Source organism: Salvelinus fontinalis, chromosome 24 (assembly GCF_029448725.1).
Source record: "Salvelinus fontinalis isolate EN_2023a chromosome 24, ASM2944872v1, whole genome shotgun sequence".
NCBI lineage: Eukaryota > Metazoa > Chordata > Actinopteri > Salmoniformes > Salmonidae > Salvelinus > Salvelinus fontinalis.
The window spans coordinates 36,755,711-36,780,022 of record NC_074688.1 but is presented as its reverse complement, the minus strand read 5'-3'; the positions used below and the strand labels follow the sequence as shown (position 1 = coordinate 36,780,022).

General features: G+C 41.8%; 1 protein-coding gene across 2 annotated transcripts; it reads right to left on the bottom strand.

Moving 5' to 3' along the window:
- Nucleotides 1-790: 790 nt before the first annotated feature.
- LOC129822380 (integrin-linked protein kinase) lies at nt 791-21,278 on the bottom strand. 2 transcript variants are annotated; one of them, XM_055880624.1, is made up of 13 exons: nt 21,154-21,278; nt 19,374-19,661; nt 5,622-5,787; nt 5,057-5,152; nt 4,835-4,931; nt 4,635-4,718; nt 4,290-4,375; nt 3,999-4,108; nt 3,692-3,819; nt 3,358-3,479; nt 3,117-3,216; nt 2,834-2,964; nt 791-2,699 (listed from the first exon to the last, which is right to left on the bottom strand). In XM_055880624.1, the coding sequence occupies exons 2-13, from the start codon at nt 19,460-19,462 to the stop codon at nt 2,550-2,552; spliced, it is 1,359 nt and encodes a 452-aa protein (XP_055736599.1). In that variant the 5' UTR covers nt 19,463-19,661; nt 21,154-21,278; the 3' UTR covers nt 791-2,549. The 2 variants fall into 2 exon arrangements, with proteins under 2 accessions (XP_055736599.1, XP_055736600.1); XM_055880625.1 differs by lacking the exon at nt 21,154-21,278 and adding an exon at nt 20,975-21,060.
- Nucleotides 21,279-24,312: the final 3,034 nt, after the last annotated feature.

The following is a 24,312-nucleotide window of genomic DNA, read 5'->3' as shown; positions in this document are numbered from 1 at the left end:
TGAGCATTTTTCCTTTGCCAAAATAATCCATCCACCTGACAGATGTGGCATATGAAGAACCTTGTGCTGGGGACAATAAAAAGCCAATCCAAAATGTGCAGTTTTTCCACTAAACGCAATGCCACAGATGTCTCAAGTTTTGCGGGAGCGTGCAATTGGCATGCAGACTGCAGGAATGTCCACCACAGCTGTTGCCAGAGAATTTTAAGTTCATTTCTCTACCATAAGATGCTTCCAATGTCGTTTTAGAGAATTTGGCAGTACGTCCAACCGGCCTCACAACCACACCAGCCCAGGACCTGCATATCCAGCTTCTTCACTTGCAGTATCATCTGCGACCAGCCACCCCGAAAGCTGATGAAACTGAGGAATATATTTCTGTCTGTCATAATGCCCTTTTGTGGGGAAAAACTCATGATTGGCTGGGACTGACTCCCCAGTGGGTGGGCCTATGCCCTCCCATGGCTGCACCCCTGTCCAGTCATATGAAATAAATTCATTAGGCTCTAAGTTCACAGATTTCCTTATGTTTACTCAGTAAAATCGTTGCACTTATATTTTTGTTCAGTATAGTAGACATAATTTTATAAAGTCAGATAATTGACAAGCATTTCGCTACAACCACAATAACATCTGCTAAATGTGTATGTGACCAATAAAATTTGATTTGACAGAATTTTGTAGTAAATGCTGGTAATTCTGTCATAGATACCTTTCCTGTTTGTGCCTACCTGCATGAATTAATCTCCACTATCATGCACAAGCCTGAGAAATTCACCAAAACAAGATCTTTCAGGACTAGACGCCAACATTTTTTTATTAATATACTTATAAATTACATACATTTGTATAAGACATGCTTGGTTTTGGCTTTTACCCCAGTGATTCAGCAGAAATAAGCAAGCTGGTGGAGGCACAGAAAGAACACATGTTCAAAAACAATATAACATTGGCCAATAAAGACGGATCTAACTCATCAGAGAGTTAAGTCAAAAAGCAAGCGGAAACAAAGTAACAGATAGCAGAATGTTAATGTTATCCCCTTATTGTCCATTTCATCTTCACTCGCCTGTGAAAAGTTGAGAATTGCCTCAGGCATAAACATAGCCACAGAATTCAACGAAGATGAGTTGAAGAAAACAAATCCCAATGATCTGAGGGCAGAAAATACTGTGGATGAAATATAACAATTTCTCTATGTAAGCATGTCTGATGCAGTGCACAGAGAGGTGTTTCCCAGTCGAAAAAGTTTGTGCATATATTGACAAAATGTTGTCACTTTTGTTTGTTTTGGTGTTCAGCAGCATTCGACAGGTGTTTTTTCACCTGTTACAGCACACTTCGTTTCCTTGAGGCAAGCTGAAGTTTGGTAGCCAAAGACCACGCCCTTTCATCAGTGATTGGTCAACAGGAATTCTTCAATTACATGTTGTCATTCTATGAGACAAGTTCACACACATTTTGTTAACTTGAGAAATACTGCAACATACAGCTTAGACGTAAAATTGTGCAACTAAGACCTCAGCAAAAAGGTCAACATTGATTACAGATTCCTTGATTTATATTAGATTAATTCAGGCAATTTTGAGGAAGTATTATGGCTGTGTTGTTGTACGGCTTCTGAAGCGGGCTAAAGTAATATTGACGCTTCTTTCTCGTTTTTCAAGCAAATGTCTTAATGAAGTATTGCAAGGCACAGACATTCCCGTCGCCTAACCAAGTTATGCTATGATTAAACCGAACCTAGTATGCAGATGCCTTATAAAGTCAGATACTATACTTCTGACTTCCCACTCAGAGGGTAGTTCTCTCTTTCAACATCCATTGGAATCAAAGATGAACAATTAACACAAAGTAGCGCACGTGTAAAAAGTGGTTCCGCTCATTCCCCTGCACTTCCTGAAGAATACTGGACATTGAAATGCTTTGTTGGATATATAGTCTAACAGCAGGAGCAGTCCTATAACCGTGTTTGCATACATACTACTTGCACTTGAAACAATAGAGGAGGAAACAAGCCATATAGTACACACTCAGTTCCACAAGACAAGCTCCAGGATAATACAGCAACGTATTGTTTTCGTAAGAGCTTTCATTATCAGGAATAAATGGTTGCAAGTCACTTTACAGTGTCTGACCCCTAGTTAGTCAGACCTCCTCCAAAGGTAAAGAAAGGAAGCAGTGCGAAAGACAGATTGTCATCCTGACCTCCACAGGTTATTCAGTCACATAGGCTTGTACTCAGTCCACATGATTAGAACACAACAGTCGTAAGTGGCAATTCTTAGCTCCAGCATGGACGCGATAAGACAGTGACGTAGATGAAAGTACTGATAAAAACTTGTCTTGATAAGTCAAGTAAAAATCATAATCAAGAATAGAATAAGTGACTGTGGCCGTTTTCAGAGGGTTAAGTTAGTGACATTGAGGGCAGCAGTAAGTAGTGAGAGTAGGTCTAAGGCAACACTGGTTAGCACCACATCTCTGGATGATATCTGGGGCAAGATATCAGGGGTTTTGCTCTGCTCAAGGCAGAGCAAAAAAGCAGTTCACTTGTCCTGCATTTTCTCCAGGATGGGTACGATCATGTCAAATTTAGGCCTCTTGGCTGGATCTTCGTTCATACAGATCTTCATGAGCTTGCAGATGTGGGGTGAGATGCCCGGAGGAATTGTGGGTCGTAGGCCTTCCAGGGCCACCTGAGGGCAGAACAGAGATAGAGCCATGTCAGAGACACTGGGAAGGACAAGACTAAACTGAGACATGCGTTTTGAGATTCCTATGTTGTAACGAATCCTATAACTTCTAGCAACCTGAGCTCCAGCGGTCTCACCTTCATGCCGATCTCCATGTTGGAGAGGTCAGCGAAGGGCACCTCCCTGGTCACCAGCTCCCACAGCAGCACAGCGAAGCTCCACATGTCTGCCGACCGCCGGTTGATCTCCTCAGGCTTCTTCTGCAGGGCTGCATGGGCACAGGACAGAGAGAGAAAGAGGATCACACACACGTTCATAGCTGAAGGAGATGTATACTTCATAGTTACAAAAAGCAAATATTTACATTCTCAAAGGTGAAAAGCTGTAAGCAGAGAAAAATTTGCTGAGTGTGTAATGTACCTTCAGGGGCTACCCATGCTGGGGAGTACATCCTGCCTGGACACTGGAAGGAGAACTTGACGTCTGACATGCTGATCCTGGCTGTCATGTCCTCGTCGATCTGTCAAGGAATATCAGGTCATTATAACGGTGGGTTTCAAACACAAAGTCAGTCATCCACCAAGGCATAAGAAGCATGAGTGAAACACATGACAACGACATCACTGTAGTGAATATGTAGTGTTAACGTGAGTCCTCTCACCATGACGCTCTTGCTGTTGAGAGAGTGTCGAGAGATCATGGGCTCGAGCGTGTGGAGGAAGGCCATCCCACAGGCAATGTCCAAAGCAAACTTCACCGCCTGTGTCTGGTCAACCACAAAGTCTGACAGAAGACAACAGAGCCATGTCAGTCATTTTCACACATAAGCAACAGCTGTAACATTGTACTCCTTCTCTAGTAACTAGTACAGTAATATGAATTGCTCTCTTTTCCAATACTTAAGCCTGCACTTCAAACAGACGTCCAGGACCATTCTATGAATCAATGACCTTATTGGAAGTCTTTAGTGCAGAGCACGTTAATGCGGTACTCACTGGTGCCCTCGTGAAGCACGTTGTAGAGGGAGCCATAGGGCATCCAGTGTGTGATGATGATGGGGTGAGGGGCAGGAGGAGACTGACACGCTCCCAACATGGGCAGCACATTGGGGTGGGAGAATATCCTGGGATGGGCCCGAGGAAGAGGGACAGGGGGAGGAGACAGACAAATATGCATATAGGATGGGACATATGAGGGACAATCCAGTAAATAAAAAAGGTACAAGAGGAAGACAGACATGATATCCACACAAAAGGAGAAAATACACCTACAATGAACAATAAGCGAGTAAACAGTTATTACCGGAGTTTGGGATACTCCTCATTGAAGTCTCTGCTTTTTCTGGTGGACCAGTCGCGAACCTTCAACACTTTCATCACGACCTCATTCCCCTGCCAGCGGCCTTTCCACAACTAAAGAAGAAAGAAGCATTGAGACAAAGTTCCAGCATAACCTCCACAATATGACAATATACAGTATAACTACGCAAAACAAAACATATGCTGGTGTGAGATTGATCACTTTGTAACATGCGTTAGTGTGGAGATCAGTAACAGATAAAACAGCAGTCCTGTAGAAACAACAGCTCCATACCTCTCCAGACTGGTTCTCATTGATCTTAGCCAGGAGGGAGAGCTGTTTGAAGTCAATGCCCGCTGCTTTGTTCAACGTGCCGTTACCTGTAAGCATTGACACACAGAGGACAGAGTTGAAGAGCATAGCTAAAGCCCGAGGTCTGGCAAAAAGACCTACTATTTCTGCACAATTTAGCACACTGAAAGGCAGTGGAAATGTCATCAGGCACATTGGGGACCTCAGTGGGACATTTACTGGATGTTCATTCCTACAAACTGTGTCTGATATTCACTTCTTTTTTTCTCAGAGTGTAGTAATGAAAAGCAGGCAGCTAGTAAATGGCTTTGTGGTTGTGGGACTTACGGGGTCGAGTTCTGGTGGTGCCTTTCCAGAACGTGTCCTTGAAGGGGACCTTGGTCAAACTCTGGCCCAATTTCTCTGCTTTCTCTGAGAGGGGGGTGAACACAAAGCACGCATTGATTAGGTAACAGGGCTAACACACATAATAAATCCCCTTTTTCTTGCCAACATTGGATGGTGCAGAGTAATGGGATGTTGAATACCTTGGAGGGCTTCACGCAGGTGAGGTTTGGCTTTGTCCAGAGGAGTTTCTTCATACTTATTACAGATGTTCACCTGAGCTCCGTTAGTCACCAGGTCCTGAGGAAGACAGACATCAATGTAACTCCAGTGGTACATAACAAGCTGTTGTTCACACAGAAAACAGAGACAGTAGCCAGAGTAGGCCACTGACCTCAGCCACTAGCCAGAGTAGGCATACTGACCTCAGCCACTAACTCCTGTCCCCAGAAGCAGGCGTAATGCAATGGTGTGTTGCCATGCTCATTGGCAGTGTTGGTGTCTGCTTTGCACTGGATCAGCTAGGAGACAGAACCACAAGATTAGATACAACAAAAAACTGGAATAATTATTTACAGTGGCACTAGTAATCCACCTATGGCAGGCCTGGAAAAGGATATCTCCTGCCTGCTCACACATTCCAGAGGTATCGTGACATGTCTAATATTAAACCAAATCATAACCATGGTTATGCAGCGCTACCAAACCAGAAACTGCAACTGTCAGCACTGCGACTGATGTCAGTCAGCACCGCAACAAGAGCAGACAAGTCGTAACCATGCAGTGAGTTGGGGTGTTGGGCAGCCATCAACTCTGGTTTCTTAAGTTCCTTCCTGGGCTTTTATAGCTGAAGCTATATCAACCTAAACAGAAGCTATTTCAACCCAATGATATAATTGACCTCAAGTGTTCATATGTGTGTGTGTGTGTAGTGAGTGCAGTGTGTATGTATGCAAGTAGTTTTTGTGCAGTGTGTCCACTCTGCCCCACCTTGCCCACGATGTCTCTGTGGCCGTGGCTGGAGGCCAGGTGCAGGGGTGTGTCATCTCCTCTGTTCATGACGTTGATGCGAGCCCCTCTCATGATGAGCATGTCCACCACGCTGGAGCGTCCTTCCCTGCATGCCCAGTGGAGAGGACTGAAGCCATGGTCATCACTGAGGACAGAATAACATCACACCATACTGCTTTCACACCACGGACTGTTTACTACTAGCAATGAGGAAACTACTAGCCCCTGGTCATTTAGCAATGACCAGAGGGTAATTATGAGACCACATAACCCTGGCATATAACAGCAGTATAGAACTGAAAGCACCTAGCAGGACTCTGAGTAATGGTGTAGGCCTATCTGGATTCTCAGTACTGAAGGACATGAGATACTGCTACTTACAGCATCACCATGTTAGTAAATGAGAGGTTGGCAAAAACTCCCTGTGCCTGCTTGGCCTAATTTAGGCTTCTAGATACATGAAGTGTCTTTAAATAAGCATATCTAGTTCAAACAGCAGAGTTAGGCAGTAGGCAGGGGAATGCAGTGCAGCGATGCACAGCTGTGAGCAAAGAACAGAGAAATGGTGAAAACAGATGATCATGACGGATACTGAAATTCTGTCAACGTCCAGCCAGGAAACAGGAACTAAATGTGAACTCAGCCTGCCCTGCAGCCAGCCACAGAGGAGATGTGCTGCTGGCAGTGGCAACCCGTCCCACTCTGCCTTAGTCACAGTGACAGAAACACATGTTAGGACAGTGGCCTGACTGGCCTCAGTGACAGGACAGGAGTGACACCTCATGACAGCGTCCCCGCGATGACCTTAACAACCATAAGTGACAATGACAGTCAAACAGACAGGCAAGCGAGCATGGTTAGTGGGTTCAGTTCGATTGACCGTTTGCTACGTTGCATAATGCTTTGTACTGAACAACACGTTTCTCCAAAACCTTCTTCACAGGAACTGTTTAACTGAAAATGTCACATTTCTTTTCATACTGATACCCAGCCCAGGCAGAGAATGTGTGCAGGAAAAGGAAAGCGAAGTAGAAATGTGGACAGACAGAGCTGGCCGGCGTATAGTAGAGAGGCAGTGGGGACAGTACGAGAGCTGGCCGGCCTGATCACCAACAACGACAAGACAGCCTATAGGGAGTTCAGAGACCTGGCCATGTGATGCCAGGACAACAGCCTCTCCCTCAACGTGATCAAGACAAAGATGATGATTGTGGACTACAGGAAAGAGAGGACCGAGCACGCCTCCATTCTCATCGACGGGGCTGCAGTGGAGCAGGTTGAGAGCTTCAAGTTCCTTGATGTCCACATCAACAAACGAATATGGTCCAAGCACACCAAGACAGTTGTGAAGAGGGCACAACAATGCCTATTCCACCTCAGGAGACTGAAAAGATTTGGCATGGGTCCTCAGATCCTCAAAAGGTTCTACAGCTGCACCATCCTGACTGGTTACATCACTGCCTGGTATGGCAACTGCTCGGCCTCCGATCGCAAGGCACTACAAAATGTAGTGCGAATAGCCTGGTACATCACTGGGGCCAAGCTTCCTGCCATCCAGGACCTCTAATACCAGGCGGTGTCAGTGGAAGGCCCTAAAATGTGTCAAAGACTCCAACCACCCTAGTCAAAGACTGTTCTCTCTGCTACCGCACAGCAAGCAGCACCGGAGCGCCAAGTCTAGGTCCAAGAGGCTTCTAAACAGCTTCTACCCCCAAGCCATAAGACTCCTGACCATCTAATCAAAATGGCTACCCAGACTATTTGCATTGCCCCCCCCCCCCCCTTTTACACCGCTGCTACTCTGTTATCAACTATGCATAGTCACTTTAATAACGCTACCTACATGTACATATTTCCTCAATTACCACAACTGGTACCCCCATGTATATAGTCACGCTATTGTTATTTTACTGCTGCTCTTTAATTACTTGTTACTTTTATTTCTTATTCGCATCTTTATTTTTTTTAACTGCATTTTGGGTTAACTTCTTAACCTGTTGGGGATGGGGGCGCTGTTTAGACTATTTATGCTAATTTGGCTAATTTTTTAAACGGCTTCCCACAAAATCCTTGATCGTACAATATGCATATTATTATTATTATTGGATAGAAAACAGTCTATAGTTTCTATAGGAGTTGAAATTTTGTCTCTAAGTGGAACAGAGCCCATTCTACAGCAATTTCCCTGACATGGAGTCAGATTTGAGAAATGTTGGCCACTCTTCTGAAGTCAGTTAAAAGGGCACTGTCGTTGCTATGACTATACGGACACTTCTTACGTCTTCCCCTGGATGCCTTTACGTGATGACGATTCCAACGGGGTCGATTGCGCGTTCACAGGCCCTACAAATGAAAAAACCCTGAAGCTAGTCATTCTTTGGGAGCTGCGTCATGAGCCTAGAGGACACCGGCGCGCACCTGTTCCAAGCGTTAGTTTAGCCTGTTATATTTCTCCGGTCATCTTTTCACTCGTTATAGGAGTTAAAAACATCATAAGGTAGTTAATTTAAAGCGTTTTATAGCAATTTATATCCGTTTAGTGCGATTTTGGGACATTTATTTTTGCAACGATGTGAAAAGTTGGGCACGCTTTTCAGTTCATCCCGAACGCAGTTGACATTTCCACATGGCAAGAGGACAGCTTTCCACCAAAAGACGATTTCTCCCAAGAAAGGATCCTTTGCCCAAGATACTGATGGAAGAACAGCTCAAGGTAGGACATTTTTATTATGATAAATCGTGTTTCTGTCGAAACATTTTAGTGGCTTAGGACGCCATGTTTTTTGACGTAGCTTCGCTTGGCGCAAACTGTATTGAAAAGTAAGGATAAATTAAAAAATGTAATAACGCAATTGTATTAAGAATTAAATTGTCTATCAATCCCTGTCCACCCTATATTTTTTAGTCACGTTTATGAGTATTTATGTATAAGAGTAGATCACTGTCTAAGTGGCGCAAGGACTTTTTCTTTACCAGCTTGTCTACATTTCACATTGTCTAACCATGATTTTGGTGGCTAAATATAAACATTTTCGATCAAACTGTATATGCATGTTGTAATGTGATGTTACAGGAGTGTCATCGGAAGAATTCTGAGAAGGTTAGTGAAAAAATTAATATATTTTGGCGATGTTGACTTTTATCGCTCACTTTGGCTAGAATCAATGCTGGGCTGCTAATTGCTATGTGCTAAGCTAATATAACGATTTATTGTGTTTTCGCTGTAAGACACTTAGAAAATCTGAAATATTGTCTGTATTCACAGGATCTGTGTCTTTCGATTCGTGTATGCTGTGTATTTTTACGAAATGTTTGATGATTAGTAGTTAGGTAAACACGTTGCTCATTGTAATTATTCTAGTCCATTTGTGATGGTGGGTGCAATTGTAAACTATGCCATCTACCTGAAATATGCACTTTTTTCTAACAAAACCTATCCCATACCATAAATATGTTATCAGACTGTCATCTAATGAGTTTTTTTGTTGGTTAGGGGCTATAAATATCTTAGTTTAGCCGAATTGGTGATGGCTACTGGTGTTGGTGGACAAATAAAAGATGGTGGATTATGCTAATGTGTTTTTAGGTAATAGATGTACATCTTTACATATTGTGTCTTCCCTGTAAAACATTTTAAAAATCGGAAATGTTGACTGGATTCACAAGATCTGTGTCTTTCATTAGCTGTATTGGACTTTAATGTGTGAAAGTTAAATATTTAAAAAAAATATTTTTTTTGAATTTCGCGGCACTGGTTTTTCAGTGGGGGGGGGGGGGGGGGTGTGCCGCTAGCGCCACGCTGATCCTAGACAGGTTAATAGGGGGCGCTATTTTCACTTTGGGAAAAAATCGTGCCCAAATTAAACGGCTTCGTACTCTGTTCTAGATCATACAATATGCATATTATTATTACTATTGGATAGAAAACTCTGAAGTTTCTAAAACTGTTTGAATTATATCTGAGTAAAACAGAACTCCTTTGGCAGCAAACTTCCAAACAGGAAGTGAAAATTCTGAAAATGGGGCTCTGTCAGGGCCTGCCTATTCAATCGCCTTATATTTATGGATCTGTATGCACTTCATACGCCTTCCACTAGATGTCAACAGGCAGTAGAATGTTGAATGGGGTGTCTAGCTTGATGTGAGACCGAATGAGAGCTTTGAGTGACAGGTCCGCTCTATTGGCAGTATTCAACTGCGCACCAGGGAACCTCACATTGTCTTCTGAAATGTGTTAGGTATACACAACGAAATGCTCCGGCTCGGATTTTATTGGATACATATGAGAAAAACATCATGAAGTTGGATTTTCAACCGAGTTTGACCAGTTTATTCAACGTTTATTGTGACTTTTGGAATTTTTCGTTCCATGCGCTAAGAGTTCTTGGACATGTGCCCTCCACGTGGCTAGCCAAAGTTGCTAATTCGACAGAAGAAATGGACATTCTAAAACAAAACAACGATTTATTCTGGAACTAGGACTCCTTGCAAACATTCTGATGGAAGATCATCAAAAGTAAGAGAATATTTATGATGTTATTCCGTATTTTTGTGGTTTGTGTTGGCTCCAACAAGGCGGAGAATTGTTGGGCGCTGTCTCACAATATTGCATGCTGTACGCTGTACTAAAGTTATTTTTTTTACTCTAACACAGCGGTTGCATTAAGAACCAGTGTATCTTCCATTTGCTGTACAACATGTATATTTTAGTAAAGTTTATGATGAGTTTTTTGGTTAGATTACGTGACTGTCCAAAATATCTCCGGACAATTTGGTGCATTATGGCTACGTATTAACAATGTAAAACCACAATTTGTACCTCTAAATATGCACATTTTCGAACAAAACATAAATGTATTGTATAACATGATGTTATAAGACTGTCATCTGATGAAGTTGTTCAAAGGTTAGTGATTAATTTTATCTCTGTGAGTTTTGTGAAAGCTATGTTGGCGGGGGAATAAATGGTGTTGTGTGTTTGGCTATTGTGGTGAGCTAACATAAATATATGTTGTGTTTTCGCTGTAAAACATTTTTTAAAAATCGGAAATGATGGATGGATTCACAAGATGTTTATCTTTCATTTGCTGTATTGGACTTGTGATTTCATGAAATTATATTATATGATATCCCTGTGACGCTAGGCTAGGCTATGCTAGTCAGCTTTTTTGATGAGGAGGATCCCGGATCCGGGAGGGTGACTCGTTAGAGGTTTTAAGGGCTCGTAAGTAAGCATTTCACTGTACGGTTGTATTCAGCACACGTGACTACTAACATTTGGTATAGAAGTGAGGCAGTGGGGACAGACAGAGCTGGCTGGCGTATAGTAGTGAGGCAGTCACGAAAGGGGGACTAAAACAACAGCAGGATAAGCATTCTCTGCAGGCCTTATAAGGGTCGGGGAGACTTCCTTCACCAGGGGCACACACACACACACACACGACTCCCCAGCTGCTATGTGTTATGTCATGCTGCATTTCTCGTGCCTCTGCTGCGTTATCCTGTCACTGGCCTTCATCACCTAGGCCCCCCCCCTCCACAGATTGTTCCCTCACACGCCAAAACTTCTCCACTACCCTCCCTTCTACCACTGGCTCCCTCCCTCTTTCCTTCTCTCTCGCAGCCCGTCAACAAATGGAGAGGAATTCGACGATGAAATTTTCCATTCTACACTCATTCCTGAATGTTAGAAGAATTCCATTGGGCTCTGATGTGCTTATGATTTGTGCCGAGATGTATGAAGCTCTGTGTATAAATTAAATCATGCTGCACTTGCTAGAAACACGACAGAGAGAAAAGTGCTGAATGTTTAGATCTGAGGGGGTATTGTGATGAAAACAGCCCCCTTTATGGAGTTCTAACCTTCCACAACAACACACACGGGAGACAGTGTTCCAGGGAAAACAGCATCAATGAGGCCCATAGAGTGTGTGTGTTAGGCCTCCCCTAACACACCATCCAGAAACCTGGGTGGATGACCTTCTGTAGATGTGCTCAGAACAGATTTAGCCCAATGTACTCATACAGCAGCCCTCTCCAGCAGACAATAATATCAAGTAGTAATTGTAAATCAATGATCCCAGCAGAGTTCATTCAGGATGAGTCCATACTATGGCTGCACAATATGGGCCCCCCCCAAAAAAATCGAATTTCAATTTGTTTTCACCAAATATTGCGATTTGACACACAATATGAAGCAACACACTTAGGTGAACTGTTGGAATCAAAGAAATATAATGACTTGTATTAAGAAGTAAAGTGGAAAGCTGCATCGTTCTAGTTTGGAACAATCGACTGACCGCATTTGACCTAACAGAACAGCATGCACATTTATATTGAATCTAACAGCGGGGAGGAGGAACTGCACTCTGAGTGACAGGGGGCTGCGCTTGGTGTGTGTGGGAAGCAGCCACAAGGAGAAGACAAACAGAGTAAACAAATGGAGATGCATTTCAAAATATTGCATGAGATATGGATATTGCGCGTCAATATTACGATTTCAATGTGAATTTGATTAATTGTGCAGCCATAGTCCATACAGGCCATTTAAAGCGACCTATCAACCCCTCAGTGGGTCACTAGAGAGAGCAGCGGTGTAGCAGTGCTTGGAGAAATGGGTATACTCAAATTTAGCAAAACATTTCCCAAATGGCCCACCAGGCAAAGATACCCCCTGTGAAAAATCAAATGCGAAACAGTGACATACCCTCTGAATGACCTAAAATGATCAATCACATATTGGTCTTTCACAGTCAGGCCAACCCAAGCTGTAAAAAGAGTGTCAACTGTGCCAGAAATTCACAGGTTTCAGATTCTCTTTTTTTTCAGTCACACTTTTAAATAGAAAAAACATTAATTCTGTTGTCGAAGTCCATAACAATGTTTAAACCACAACAGGAGACCACTTGAGGTCTGTGTAGTTAGTTACCCTTTAATTCCAGTGCACAGGCACCTAGAACTGTTGTTTGGTTAATAGGGTTTCTCTAGCACATGAGATGGAGGTTGCTAAAGAAATGGCCACTGGATTGATGCAAATAATCAGTGTCTTTCACCAGGTAGGCATAGGCTACTTTGTAGCTAGTTAACATTTAATTGAGAAGGTTTTTCCCCTCCACCAGAACACTGTTAGGCCCATCATTAGCATTGCTATATTTTTACTGTCCCTTAATTGTTTGAAACCTGGACGTTTCACTTCATATTATGAGACATGTCTTAACTTGCTTCAAAGTACCCTATTGCCCAAATCTCACCATAGAAAAATGGAGGCAATAATTTGATAAAGGCTTCCTCATATGCATTCTCTTGGTTTTCTAGAAGTCAAAGCCATTATTCCTAGTCATATTAGCAACCCATGATAGTTGTTCCATCATAAGAGCTCTCTACATTTCTAACAGATATTTCCATCTCTGTCCATGAAACCGCTCACATAAACAGTGCGCATTTTAGAATGGTGTTTGCCCACAAATTGCATTTTGGAACATTCACACGTATACCAGTGGCGGATTGTGCCGTTTAAGTTGAGGGAGGACGATTCTTTTTTTTCCTTTTCTTCGTGAGCATGGCCTTATTTCTATTACAGCATATTGGAAGACTGTCATTCATATTCCATTCACCCAGTTCAATTTGACAGCAGTAGGTTTAGGCTACTACATGATGCTCTAATTTTCCATATTGCCATCATGAGGTAGCGACAACCTAATGAATGAAAGTTTACAACGTAGGTGCACAGGTCGAGAAGATTGAGGTAACACATGGACAGACAGTGACACATTCAATAACTCCTCACACATTCTTGCCTGTATCTAGCTGCTCTAGGGTGTAATCATTAGTCCAACAGCTGCAACGAGAGTTTCTATTGGACAAATTCAGGTATGTTTAACCCCATTTCAATCACTACCATTAAAAAAAATGGAAAATCCAACAGAATTGGCAGAATGAATACACCCTTGATCACACGTAAACACAGTTCCCTTTCATAGCAGCCACGTTGTATTCCTTCTTGCATCTATGTGCTCTCCTCTTAAGACCGTTTCCCTTCGTTTGTGGACTTGAAATGCACAACACATCAGGTGTGTTACCAGGCCAAAAGAAAAGAACTTTCCAAGCCAAACCATATCCTAACTGCTACACACAACTTACAGCGTTGACACCATATTACCTAAGATCAACATAGCTAATAGAACTAACGTGTTAGTTCACCTGCTACAAGCACACAGTAATTTTAGAGTACAGTCAGTAAGCGTTTAGCACTTACACCGACGGTAATAAATTAGTAAAACCAAAAACGTACCATGATTTGGAAGAGTTCCAGTGTTGTGTTTGATAGTCATAGCCAGCTAGCTAACATAGCATCCCTCTGTTTGAGAAAGGTGTTTGAGTAGGCTAAACTAGCTGGCTGCATTTGCTAGCTAGCTAAGTGAAACTGGGAAAAAAATACGAAATCTCTTGCTTCTTCATTTTGGAAGAAATTCATTTTTTTAAACTGTTCAACTATTGTATTTATCTCTCAGAGTCAACTACTCACCACATTTGATGAACTGCAGTTCTAGCTAGCTGTAGCTTATGCTTTCAGTACTAGGTTCATTCTCAGATCCTTTGATTGGGTGGACAACATGTCAGTTCATGCTGCAAGAGCTCTGAAGGGTTGGAGAACATCCTCCAGAAGTTGTCATAATTTCAGTGTAAGTCTATGGAAGGGTGTGAAAACCATGAACCTCCTAGGTTTTGTATTGAAGTCAATGTACCCAGAGGAGGATGGAAGCTAGCTGTCCTCCGGCTACACCATGGTGCTACCCTACAGTGCTGTTGAAGGTCTACAGTAGCCTCATTGCAAAACAGTGTGTTTTATCTATTATTTGGTGATGTGAATATATTTAGTAGTTATCTAAATAGGATAACTTTTGAAATTTTATTTTAAAAAAGAATTCACCCTTGCTCCTTTGAGGAGTATCTACTGGCGTAGACCTACCGCTGTGTGCCCATTGCTATGCCTAAAATGTTAACCATTAACATTTTAAGCTAAACATTCTGATTTGTTCCATCAGTCTTAATTGATACGATGTGTGGGGATTAAGTAGTGAGTATACTCAATGCCAATTGAAGAATGTGGGTTTACAGCGTATACCCTCCACTACACCACTGCAGGAGAGAATATTTCACAGAAAATAATGCGTGTTTAGTTGTCTGAGTTGAGTGACGAAAAGTAGCTAACAAAAGTAGCTAACTGCTTCAGATGTGCTTTCTCCTGCCTGTCCCCCCTCCCAACCCCCTGGGTGGGGTTATTTCAGGAAGTTCCACCTGCCAACAGGGCTCAGATTTGTAGACTGAAGAGCCCCGTCTACACCCTGTCTGTCTCTATGCTGAGCTCACTGAGATCATATGCCCACATCAATAGGCTGATACGGATTTACTCTTTCCCACTAGTCTATTTGCAACTGTAAAACACACAAGAAACAAGCCATCCACACAGACACAGAAAGGAGAGTCAAGCTACCAATTAAAGAGGTATGACCTTGATTTGAGAAATCTCATACTTGTTTTGTGTCTGACTAGCCTACAGTAGGATTAGTTGCAGCTGGCTCCAATGGGAGCTGGGAAGGCCCAGAGTATACAGCTGGCTCTACAGTTCACACCCCAGTCCCGGGCCAGCCCCTCTCACACAGATGTAACAACAGGTTGGTGACCCTCCCAGACCACTGTCTGATCTGCCCAGTCAGGGACTGGGCTAGGCGGGTTAACAATATTTACCAACCTCCCCCGGGGAATTAAATATAAACAGCATTCTCCGTGACCATACACAACCCACCCTCCCTCCCTCACCAAACAAGGAGCCTCTAACTCTTTACCATGGTATATCACAGCACTGAATATAGACCTAATGACAGCTTTTCACCCACAGCAGAAATCTACAGAAATAGTCAGCTAGACTAGAGAAGATATTAAAGCAAGAATCCTTAACATGAATTATACTTATTGAATGTGCTTTGACTATACTACGCCTACAGCCATGGTTCACACTCCTTTGCCACCCAGCAAACTGGCAGAACAGTCCACAACACAAACACAGTATTTTCAAGAGTGGGGTTGGGCAGAGCCAGGGAGTCACGCTTGTAATATTCTGGTGTCGGCATTTTCTATGCTAAGAGGACCAAATACACTGACCGTCTGAAAAACCTGCATTTACACAGGCAGCTCAATTCTGGTCTTTTGACAAATTGATCAGCTCTTTTGCCAATAATTGGTCAAAAGATAAGAATTGGGCTGCCTGTGTAAACGTAGCCAATATTATCTTTAAGATCCTCGATCTTCAGTGTAGGAATTTTCTAAAATGTGTATTTACAGTTTCAGTTAAAATCAGAGATGGGTATAAGAGAAAATAAAAAGTAGTATGGTAGAGTTTACCTAAATTAAAGATTCAACTTCAAGAAATAGCCTTACGCTGCATTTAAAAAAAGTGTCACTCATTTGTGTACGTTTGTAATTAGCTGGTTCATCATGAGGAAATGTTGAGGGGAAATGAGTGGCACTATCTAATACCACTGGGAGAGGAGTACAGGAAACAGAAGAATGATTGAGAGGAAGGTGTTATGGCTCTGCCTGTGCATTCCTTCTGCAAAAACACATTTCCATCCATAGTCAAGTAATTCCGTATAAAAGAAAAAACACAATAGCTGTGATGGAAATAGGAAGTTTCGGTACAATTTTAGAGATGGCTACAAAATGTGTTCTTTCGACATGGAGGGATCATTTTGTGTCTGTAAATTTCATCATGCAAAAAAAAGGCGGTGGAAACAGCTTTATGCACAAATATTGATTTATTAACCAACACATCAACTAAGTTAAATGAAATTGTTTTAAGAAGGTCATACCATGGATCATTTTACTATTTGATATTGAATTAAGACACCTTGAAGTATATTTTAAAAAAGTGAAAAATATTGTGTTTGCTTTACTGCCATACAAACGCATTGAATAACAGATTCACAACATGGAACAGATTGTCCCCCAACAAAATCTAAAGGAAGTTTGTTCTGAAGTGTCTGTCCTATATCTGAGGAGACAGGAAACATTTCCATTATTTATTTTATGTGTATTTAACCCTTTATTTTTGTCACTAAAAGGTCTCCATATATACTTCCATTCATTTTTTCAGCTGCTACCAGGGACCTTCAGACGAGTTGTTTTATTACGCTAATTAGACTTCTGCGGGGGCGTGAACATCGACCTTAGGGGCTTAAGATAACATTTTAGAGGCCCACATCTTGGCAGTGTAGAGAAATCTTGCCATTTTAAAACCAATTTGCAGCAATTCTACAAATGTCTTCATGGAGCAGAGATAATTGTTTGCCTGTTAAAAACAAATTTACTGCAATTTCATGCATTTTGCCATTGCTAAAAAATCCAATACTGCTAAAGTCAGGTGACTGTCTAGCTTCTACTTTAGTATTTGTTAGTTCTCAAAGATTATTCAAAAAAATATATAGGTCCATTATCTTTTCTACATACTGTATATGTTTTTAGTCATTTATGTTTGCACAGAAAGCATTTTACCATCCCAGAAATGTATTTTAAAAATATATACTGTTTGTACTTAGGTGGCCCGAAAATCCACAAGCGGCCAACAAGGATTTCAATGGCAGAAAACTCCTTGCACACACTAAGGCAGTGTTTACCCAGGCAGCTGAGTTCTGATCTTTTTCCCACTAATTGGTCTTTTGACCAATCACATCAGATATTCTTCAAAGCTGATCTGATTGGTCAAAAGACCAACTAGTGAAAAAAAGAGATCAGAAATGGGCCGCCTGTCTACACGCTGCCTAACACACACGTTTGCGCCCTACGTCGAGCCCACAACAATTCCCTGGCTTACAACCCCCCCCCCCCCCCCCCCCCCACCTTCTCATTTTTGCCGTGTTATTCCTTGTAAGGGCATTCAGCATTCCACTACGGTCCTTGTCTCGCATTTACATTTGTGCATCCACACAGAGAAACGAGCTCACAATCACCTTCACTAAACCATCAATGAGAAAGTGTGGGATAGGGATATATAGGATATGGTGGGATTCAACAGGGCAGATGTGGGTGTTTGTACAGTCAGCTATAAGACCCATGTAATCACAGTTATTGCAGGGGCTGAAAGGCCCAGTACGGATGTGTTTCTCCCATTGGGAAACTATTCATCAACCTAACTGTTAAGTGGGACTTGACAGGCAATCGGCTAATGAAGAAGGGTTGGCCGGTTGGCCGTGCAAACTCACACAAATACAATAGATCCATGCATTGGTATCCCATAGGCTACTTACAGTGAAGTACACATAACAGTATGAACGCAAAACTAAAATGTAAAATTTTAGTTTTTTGTAATTCAAAACTAAAATGCAGCATGACTCTGTAATGTCTAAGCAAGGTACTTAACAACAATCAAGCCTCTGCATGAGACTGAGAAAAACAGCTTCAGACAGCATGCCCTGGGGGCAACAATTGTGTCTCTCTATAGTTCTATCTGGACGCAGAGATACCAGGCCTGAATATAGGACAGATGGGGTAAACACTGTATTTTATTTTAAGTCACCTTCCTCCAGAAATGTCTGAGTTCCAGCAGTTGTGACAAGCCCTGCTGAGCTTCCCTTCACCGAGTTGACCGAGGATACAAACAGGAGAGGAGACCAGGACGCATGATGTAGCCTGCTTTCTACGGCTGTGTTCACACAGGCAGCCCATTGTGATATTTTTTCCCACAATTGGCTTTTTGACCAATCACATCAGATATTTTTCAGTTGATCTGACTGGTCAAATGACCAATAGTGGGGGGGAAAGTCTGAATTGGGCTGCCTGTGTAACGCAGCCTAATGGACCTCCAAATGCAACCATTAGAGCTAGGCTATAGCTTTTTAGTCTACAATAGAGTCAAATGAAAACAGCCACATAAACAAGCTAAGGTAGGAAACACCCATTATTTTTATTTTATCTTCTCTCCGTCTTTGCCCAGTAACCTGATATAAATGGCAAGTCAAACTAATTCTCAGGGCAGTGCACATGTGAAAACATTTCCAAGACATTTGCCATCCTTGGCTTCATTTTAAGTTCACATTCCAAGCCAAGTCACGTGTCCGGAAAGAAGTGGATTCAAATCTCAGGTCACAATCACAGAGTTGGGGAGTCGGGCTGGCTAGGAGTCCAGCAACAAACAACCCTCACAGTCCGACAACAACAACCACATCAAAAGAAAGACAATGACAGTGCAATTACCCAGCAATGTTACCCATCAGCTTTTGATGTACGAGTAAACCAATACACATCCATGTCCTCTCATTGTACATGGGATGATGTGGTGGGTATCTGTACATTCCTGGAAGTTTTCCCCATTTCAGCTGTGTGGAACTAATTGTATGCACACAACTCAAGGGTCATAACATCACAGGGGATTGGCAAAGAACAGATGTAAAAGTATTCATTGGCAATATCCGAATCCATCAAGCAACTGTATCATTTGTGTATTACGCTATAGAATAATGACTGAGCAGTCCAACATTTGGGTGTGATATCATATTTTAACATCGAAGAGCGTGTCCAATAGAGACATGGCTTCCTGATGCGGGTTACAAGCTCCTGCCTACATGCATGATTCTGAGACGTGATACTGATAGCAGGTGAATTAACATCCTTGTACGTGCAATTCAACATCTGACACAAAAATGCTTATTTAAAAAAAGGTACTTAAGTTAGACTCACCCCTGATTGAGGTCATTCTCTGTGTTGTCCAACCATAGGCGAACAGCTACTGCGTTGCCTTCCCGGCACTGGGTAAAAATATCATCCATGATGGCTCACTCTGCTTCTTCTGTTAACTTACACTCACACTCTGAGACTTTGATGGGACTGGGATACACAAGGGAGGCAGCCAAAGGAATTCAGGGGTGGCCTGGAGTGCATTCGTCCCTTAGCAAGGAGAGAACAGCTACAGTCAGGGACACCGAAAGGAGACCTTCAGCTACACTGTGGAGTTCCAGTGACACAATCCTGAAAAGACAAACACGAGAAGGATGATGCTCAACGAACGTAACTACAAAGATTCCTCGCTGTTCTTAAATACATTCTAAAACATGATAGTGAACACTGTTCCAACTTCCAACCAATGTAATCTATAGACTAAAAACGTTGACAAGGTCACAGTAGGCTTTCAGGGCCCTCATTTGTTTCACAGCACTGCAGCACAAGGATTGTCTAGTTGCAGTGCAACAGGTGACCTCTCAGGCATAGGGCAATCCAGTCAAACTCTGAATCAGTTGCATTGATTGTGCAGTAAAGCCAAGTTGTTTGTGATTTACCTAACGCAGTGTTCCTCAAACTGAGGGTGCACGTTTTGGTTATTACCCTAACACTACACAGATGTTTCAAATTATAAAAGTTTGATGATTAGTTAAATCAGCGGTGTACTGTGCTAGGGCAAAAACCAAAACATGCACCACGTTTGGGAAACACTGACCTAACGCCTGGTCGTGACTCACACCTTCTGTTCTGGGACAGATGACAAACTCTGCAGTAATCCACTACTCGGAGTTGATTTAAAACAATTTTCTGAATGCTTCTCAGGACTAGAAGAACACAAACTGCATACACTTTCATTTTGAGTTTAGTGAAGACTGATTTGAAATTCATAGATTAATATATTTGTAAAGCCAAGCAATGGTCATATTAGTGCTATTGGTGGATATTATCGTACATGTATACAGATAAATAGCCCATGAGACCCATGACATGAGCAGTGGCTGTCAGGGAGCATTCCAAATGACATTTGACTAGCTAATCGCATAAAACTAGCTAATTTATAGTACCTGACAGTTAGCTAGAGCAAATTTTCTTGCTAGGGTTCTTTCCCAAAATATAATTGCTAGTTAGCTATAGCCACATAGGTAGTTAGCCTAGTAGTTAGTGACGAATGATTTGAGATTAATTCAAATATAACTCGGTGCTGTGTAAATTACTGTGTTCAAGCAAAGTGTATTATTGTGTAAAAATAATGTACAAAGAGTACAAACACTGTATCTTCCATTGTAGACACTGACAGCTACAATCAGGAATCATTGGCCAAAGGCAGCCCAACATGAATGTCATATCTAACTACTAACGTTATACTAAGTAGCTGGCCCGCTACTCCTACTATATATAGTACGGTACCTGGCTAACGAGCTAGTTTGAAAGCTAGCGTTAGTACTTAGTAGCAGTTTTGAATACTGATAATAGGCTACTGAAAACGTCCACAGTTATACTGTGGCTAGTTACTGCACTATGTACTTAATAACTTTGTTCAACAACCATTTATACTTAGTTACATTATCAAGCCCCGTAAGGAGGGAACCAGTTGGAGACGTTTTTCCTCCTCTTCTTCTTTGACTTCAGACCGGACGCCTGAAGCTAGCAATCTCGATAGCAAACAAACCTAATAAATAATATGGTTTCTAAGTGTGAATATAGATCAGCGGGGAAAAAAAGACAACTGAATTTAACTTACCCTATGGATTCAACAGGATATATTATTACACAGAAAGAGTTAGCTAGATTGAGATTGAAGCAGATTGTCTGCGTCCACACCCTCGCCGTCGTTTTATGTGGGAGGAAAAATATTTGCCCTCGTCCACTACCAAATTACCCATACTAGCGCCCTCTAGCGGAAAACAGACACTTCTTTCCTGTGTGAAGATTCATTTCCGTTCCTCCAGGGCACGTTTTTCTCTCAGGTTTGAATGACACCTTTATCCTAGGCTTAGCTGTATATTTTCATTTCACCGAACCCAACATGACAACAAACATGTCCATTAATAAGTCTCTGCTGGGGGGTTCCAACTGTGGTGAAGACGAGAGATTGAGGAGAGGACAGTGAAAGTACCCTCCAGACTTAATGATGAAAAGCCATGCATCTTGGATGGTGATTCAAAGATTGTAAGGAGTTCTACGCTTTGAGAATAAGTGCTGAGTTATGTAATAAATAACATGTAAATGCAATGTCTCATCATTCTCACTAGGTGGGAGTATAAACCAGCTTCTCTACAATGACGAGCAGAAGAGCCAGAGCCCCAAGCTGCCTGCAGCCTGTTTTAAGATTCACTCAAAGAGTTGAAAGAGTAAAGATGACATTTCATTCTGCTTGTCTCCTTCTCTCCAGGGGGTTTAGGGGTGTTCCACTGTGTTACATTAGAAAATCTTATGCCAGAAATCAAAGCTTCAGGCAATCTTAATGAGGATGAGATACAAAGCCACAAGCTCACTCATGAATTTGCACATTGAGATACATTTACACTTTTTCCTCACTTGGTGAAACACACACACACCAGATAGACTGCATACATTTCACCCGCTCAAATGCACCCATTCTCTTTGGTTGTAGGACTGACCAGGACAGAACCTCCACACTTGGAGGATGAAAGCCTCTCTGTATTAAACTGAGCAGAGAACGCATTCTAGTCTCTCCTGATCAAGCACATTGGAAATAAGAATAACCACAGAATCTATTTTGTATTTAGGAAATAAAAGGCCAAATACATTTCTAAAGCAACATGTCTATTTTACATTTTCTTCCTCTGTTCCCATTCCTCAAAGAGGGAACATGTGGGTTAATAGAGAATGCAGCACTATTTATATATATATATATACAGTACCAGTCAAAAGTTTGTTCATTCCAGGGTTTTTCTTTATTTTTACTATTTTCTACATTGTAGAATAATAGTGAAGACAAACTATGAAACACATATGGAATCATGTACAGTTGAAGTCAGAAGTTTACATTCACTTTAGCTAAATATATTTAAACTCAGTTTAGCAATCCCTGACATTTAATCCTAGTAAAAATTCCCTGTCTTAGGTAAGTTAGGATCACCACTTTAATTTTAAGAACGTGAAATGTCAGAATAGTAGTAGCGAATAATTTATTTCAGCTTTTATTTCTTTCATCACATTCCCAGTGGGTCAGAAATGTACATACACTCATTTAGTATTTGGTAGCATTACCTTTAAATTGTTTAACTTGGGTCAAACTTTTCAGGTAGCTTTCCACAATAAGTTGGGTGAATTTTGGCCCATTCCTCCTGATAGAGCTGGTGTAACTGAGTCGGATTTGTAGGCCTCCTTGCTCGCACACGCTTTTTCAGTTCTGCCCACAAATCTTTTATAGGATTGAGGTCAGGGCTTTGTGATGGCCACTCCAATACCTTGACTTTGTTGTCCTTAAGCCATTTTGCCACAACTTTGAAAGTATGCTTGGGGTCATTGTACATTTGAAAGACCCATTTGCAACCAAGCTTTAACTTCCTGACTGATGTCTTGATGTTGCTTCAAAATATCCACATTATTTTCCTGGCTCATGATGCCATCTATTTTGTGAAGTGCACCAGTCCCTCCTGCAGCAAAGCACCCCACAACAGGTCTATTTTTGTTTCATCAGACCAGAGGACATTTCTCCAAAAAGTCCAATATTTGTCCCCATGTGCAGTTGCAAACCGTAGTCTGGCTTTTTTTACAGCCTTTTTGGAGCTGAGGCTTCTTCCTTGTTGAGCGGCCTTTCAGGTTATGTCGATATAGGACACGTTTTACTGTAGATGTAGATACTTTTGTACCTGTTTCCTCCAACATCTTCACAAGGTCTGCTGTTGTTCTGGGATTGATTTGCACTTTTCGCACCAAAGTACCTTCATCTCTAAGAGACGGAACACCTCTCCTTCCTGAGCGGTATGACGGCTGCGTGGACCCATGGTGTTTATACTTGCGTACTACTGTTTGTACAGATGAATGTGGTACCTTCAGGCGTTTCGAAATTGCTCCCAAGGATGAACCAGACTTGTGGAGGTCCACCATTTTTTTCTGAGGTCTTGGCTGATTTCTTTTGATTTTCCCATGATGGCAAGCAAAGAGGCACTGAGTTTAAAAGTAGGCCTTGAAATACATCCACAGGTACACCTCCAATTGACTCAAATTATGTCAATTAGCCTATCAGAAGGGTCTAAAGCCAGGACATAATTGTCTGGAATTTTCCAACCTGTTTAAAGGCACAGTCAACTTAGTGTATGTAAACTTCTGACCCACTGGAATTGTGATACAGTGAATGATAAGTGAAATAATCTGTCTGTAAACAATTGTTGGAAAAATTACTTGTGTCATGCACAAAGTAGATGTCCTAACCGACTTGCCGAAACTATACTTTGTTAACAAGAAATTTGTGGAGTGGTTGAAAAACCCATTTTAATGACTCCAATGTAAACTTCCGGCTTCAACTGTAGTAACCAAAAAAGTGTTAAACAAATCAAAATATATTTTATATTTGTCACGTTCTGACCATAGTTCTTTTGTGTTTTCTTTGTTTTTGTGTTGGTCAGGACGTGAGCTGGGTGGGCATTCTATGTTGTGTGTCTAGTTTGTCCGTTTCTATATATGACCTGATATGGTTCTCAATCAGAGGCAGGTGTCAGTCATTGTCTCTGATTGGGAACCATATTTAGGTAGCTTGTTTTGTGTTGGGGTTTGTGGGTGGTTGTCTTCTGTCTTTGTGTTCATTGCACCAGATAGGACTGTTTTGGGTTTGCCACGTTTGTTATTTTGTATTTGTGTAGTGTTATCGTCTTTTATTAAACATGTTGAACACGAACTACGCTGCGTCTTGGTCCGATCCCTGCTACACCTC

Excerpts from the sequence above, each read along its gene's own strand:
- LOC129822380 (XM_055880624.1), bottom strand. The coding sequence starts at position 19,462 with ATGGATGATATTTTTACCCAGTGCCGGGAAGGCAACGCAGTAGCTGTT. Across the intron at positions 5,153-5,621 it reads ACAGAGACATCGTGGGCAAG|CTGATCCAGTGCAAAGCAGA; the intron begins GTGGGGCAGAGT and ends TCTGTCTCCTAG. Across the intron at positions 3,480-3,691 it reads CGTGCTTCACGAGGGCACCA|ACTTTGTGGTTGACCAGACA; the intron begins GTGAGTACCGCA and ends GTCTTCTGTCAG.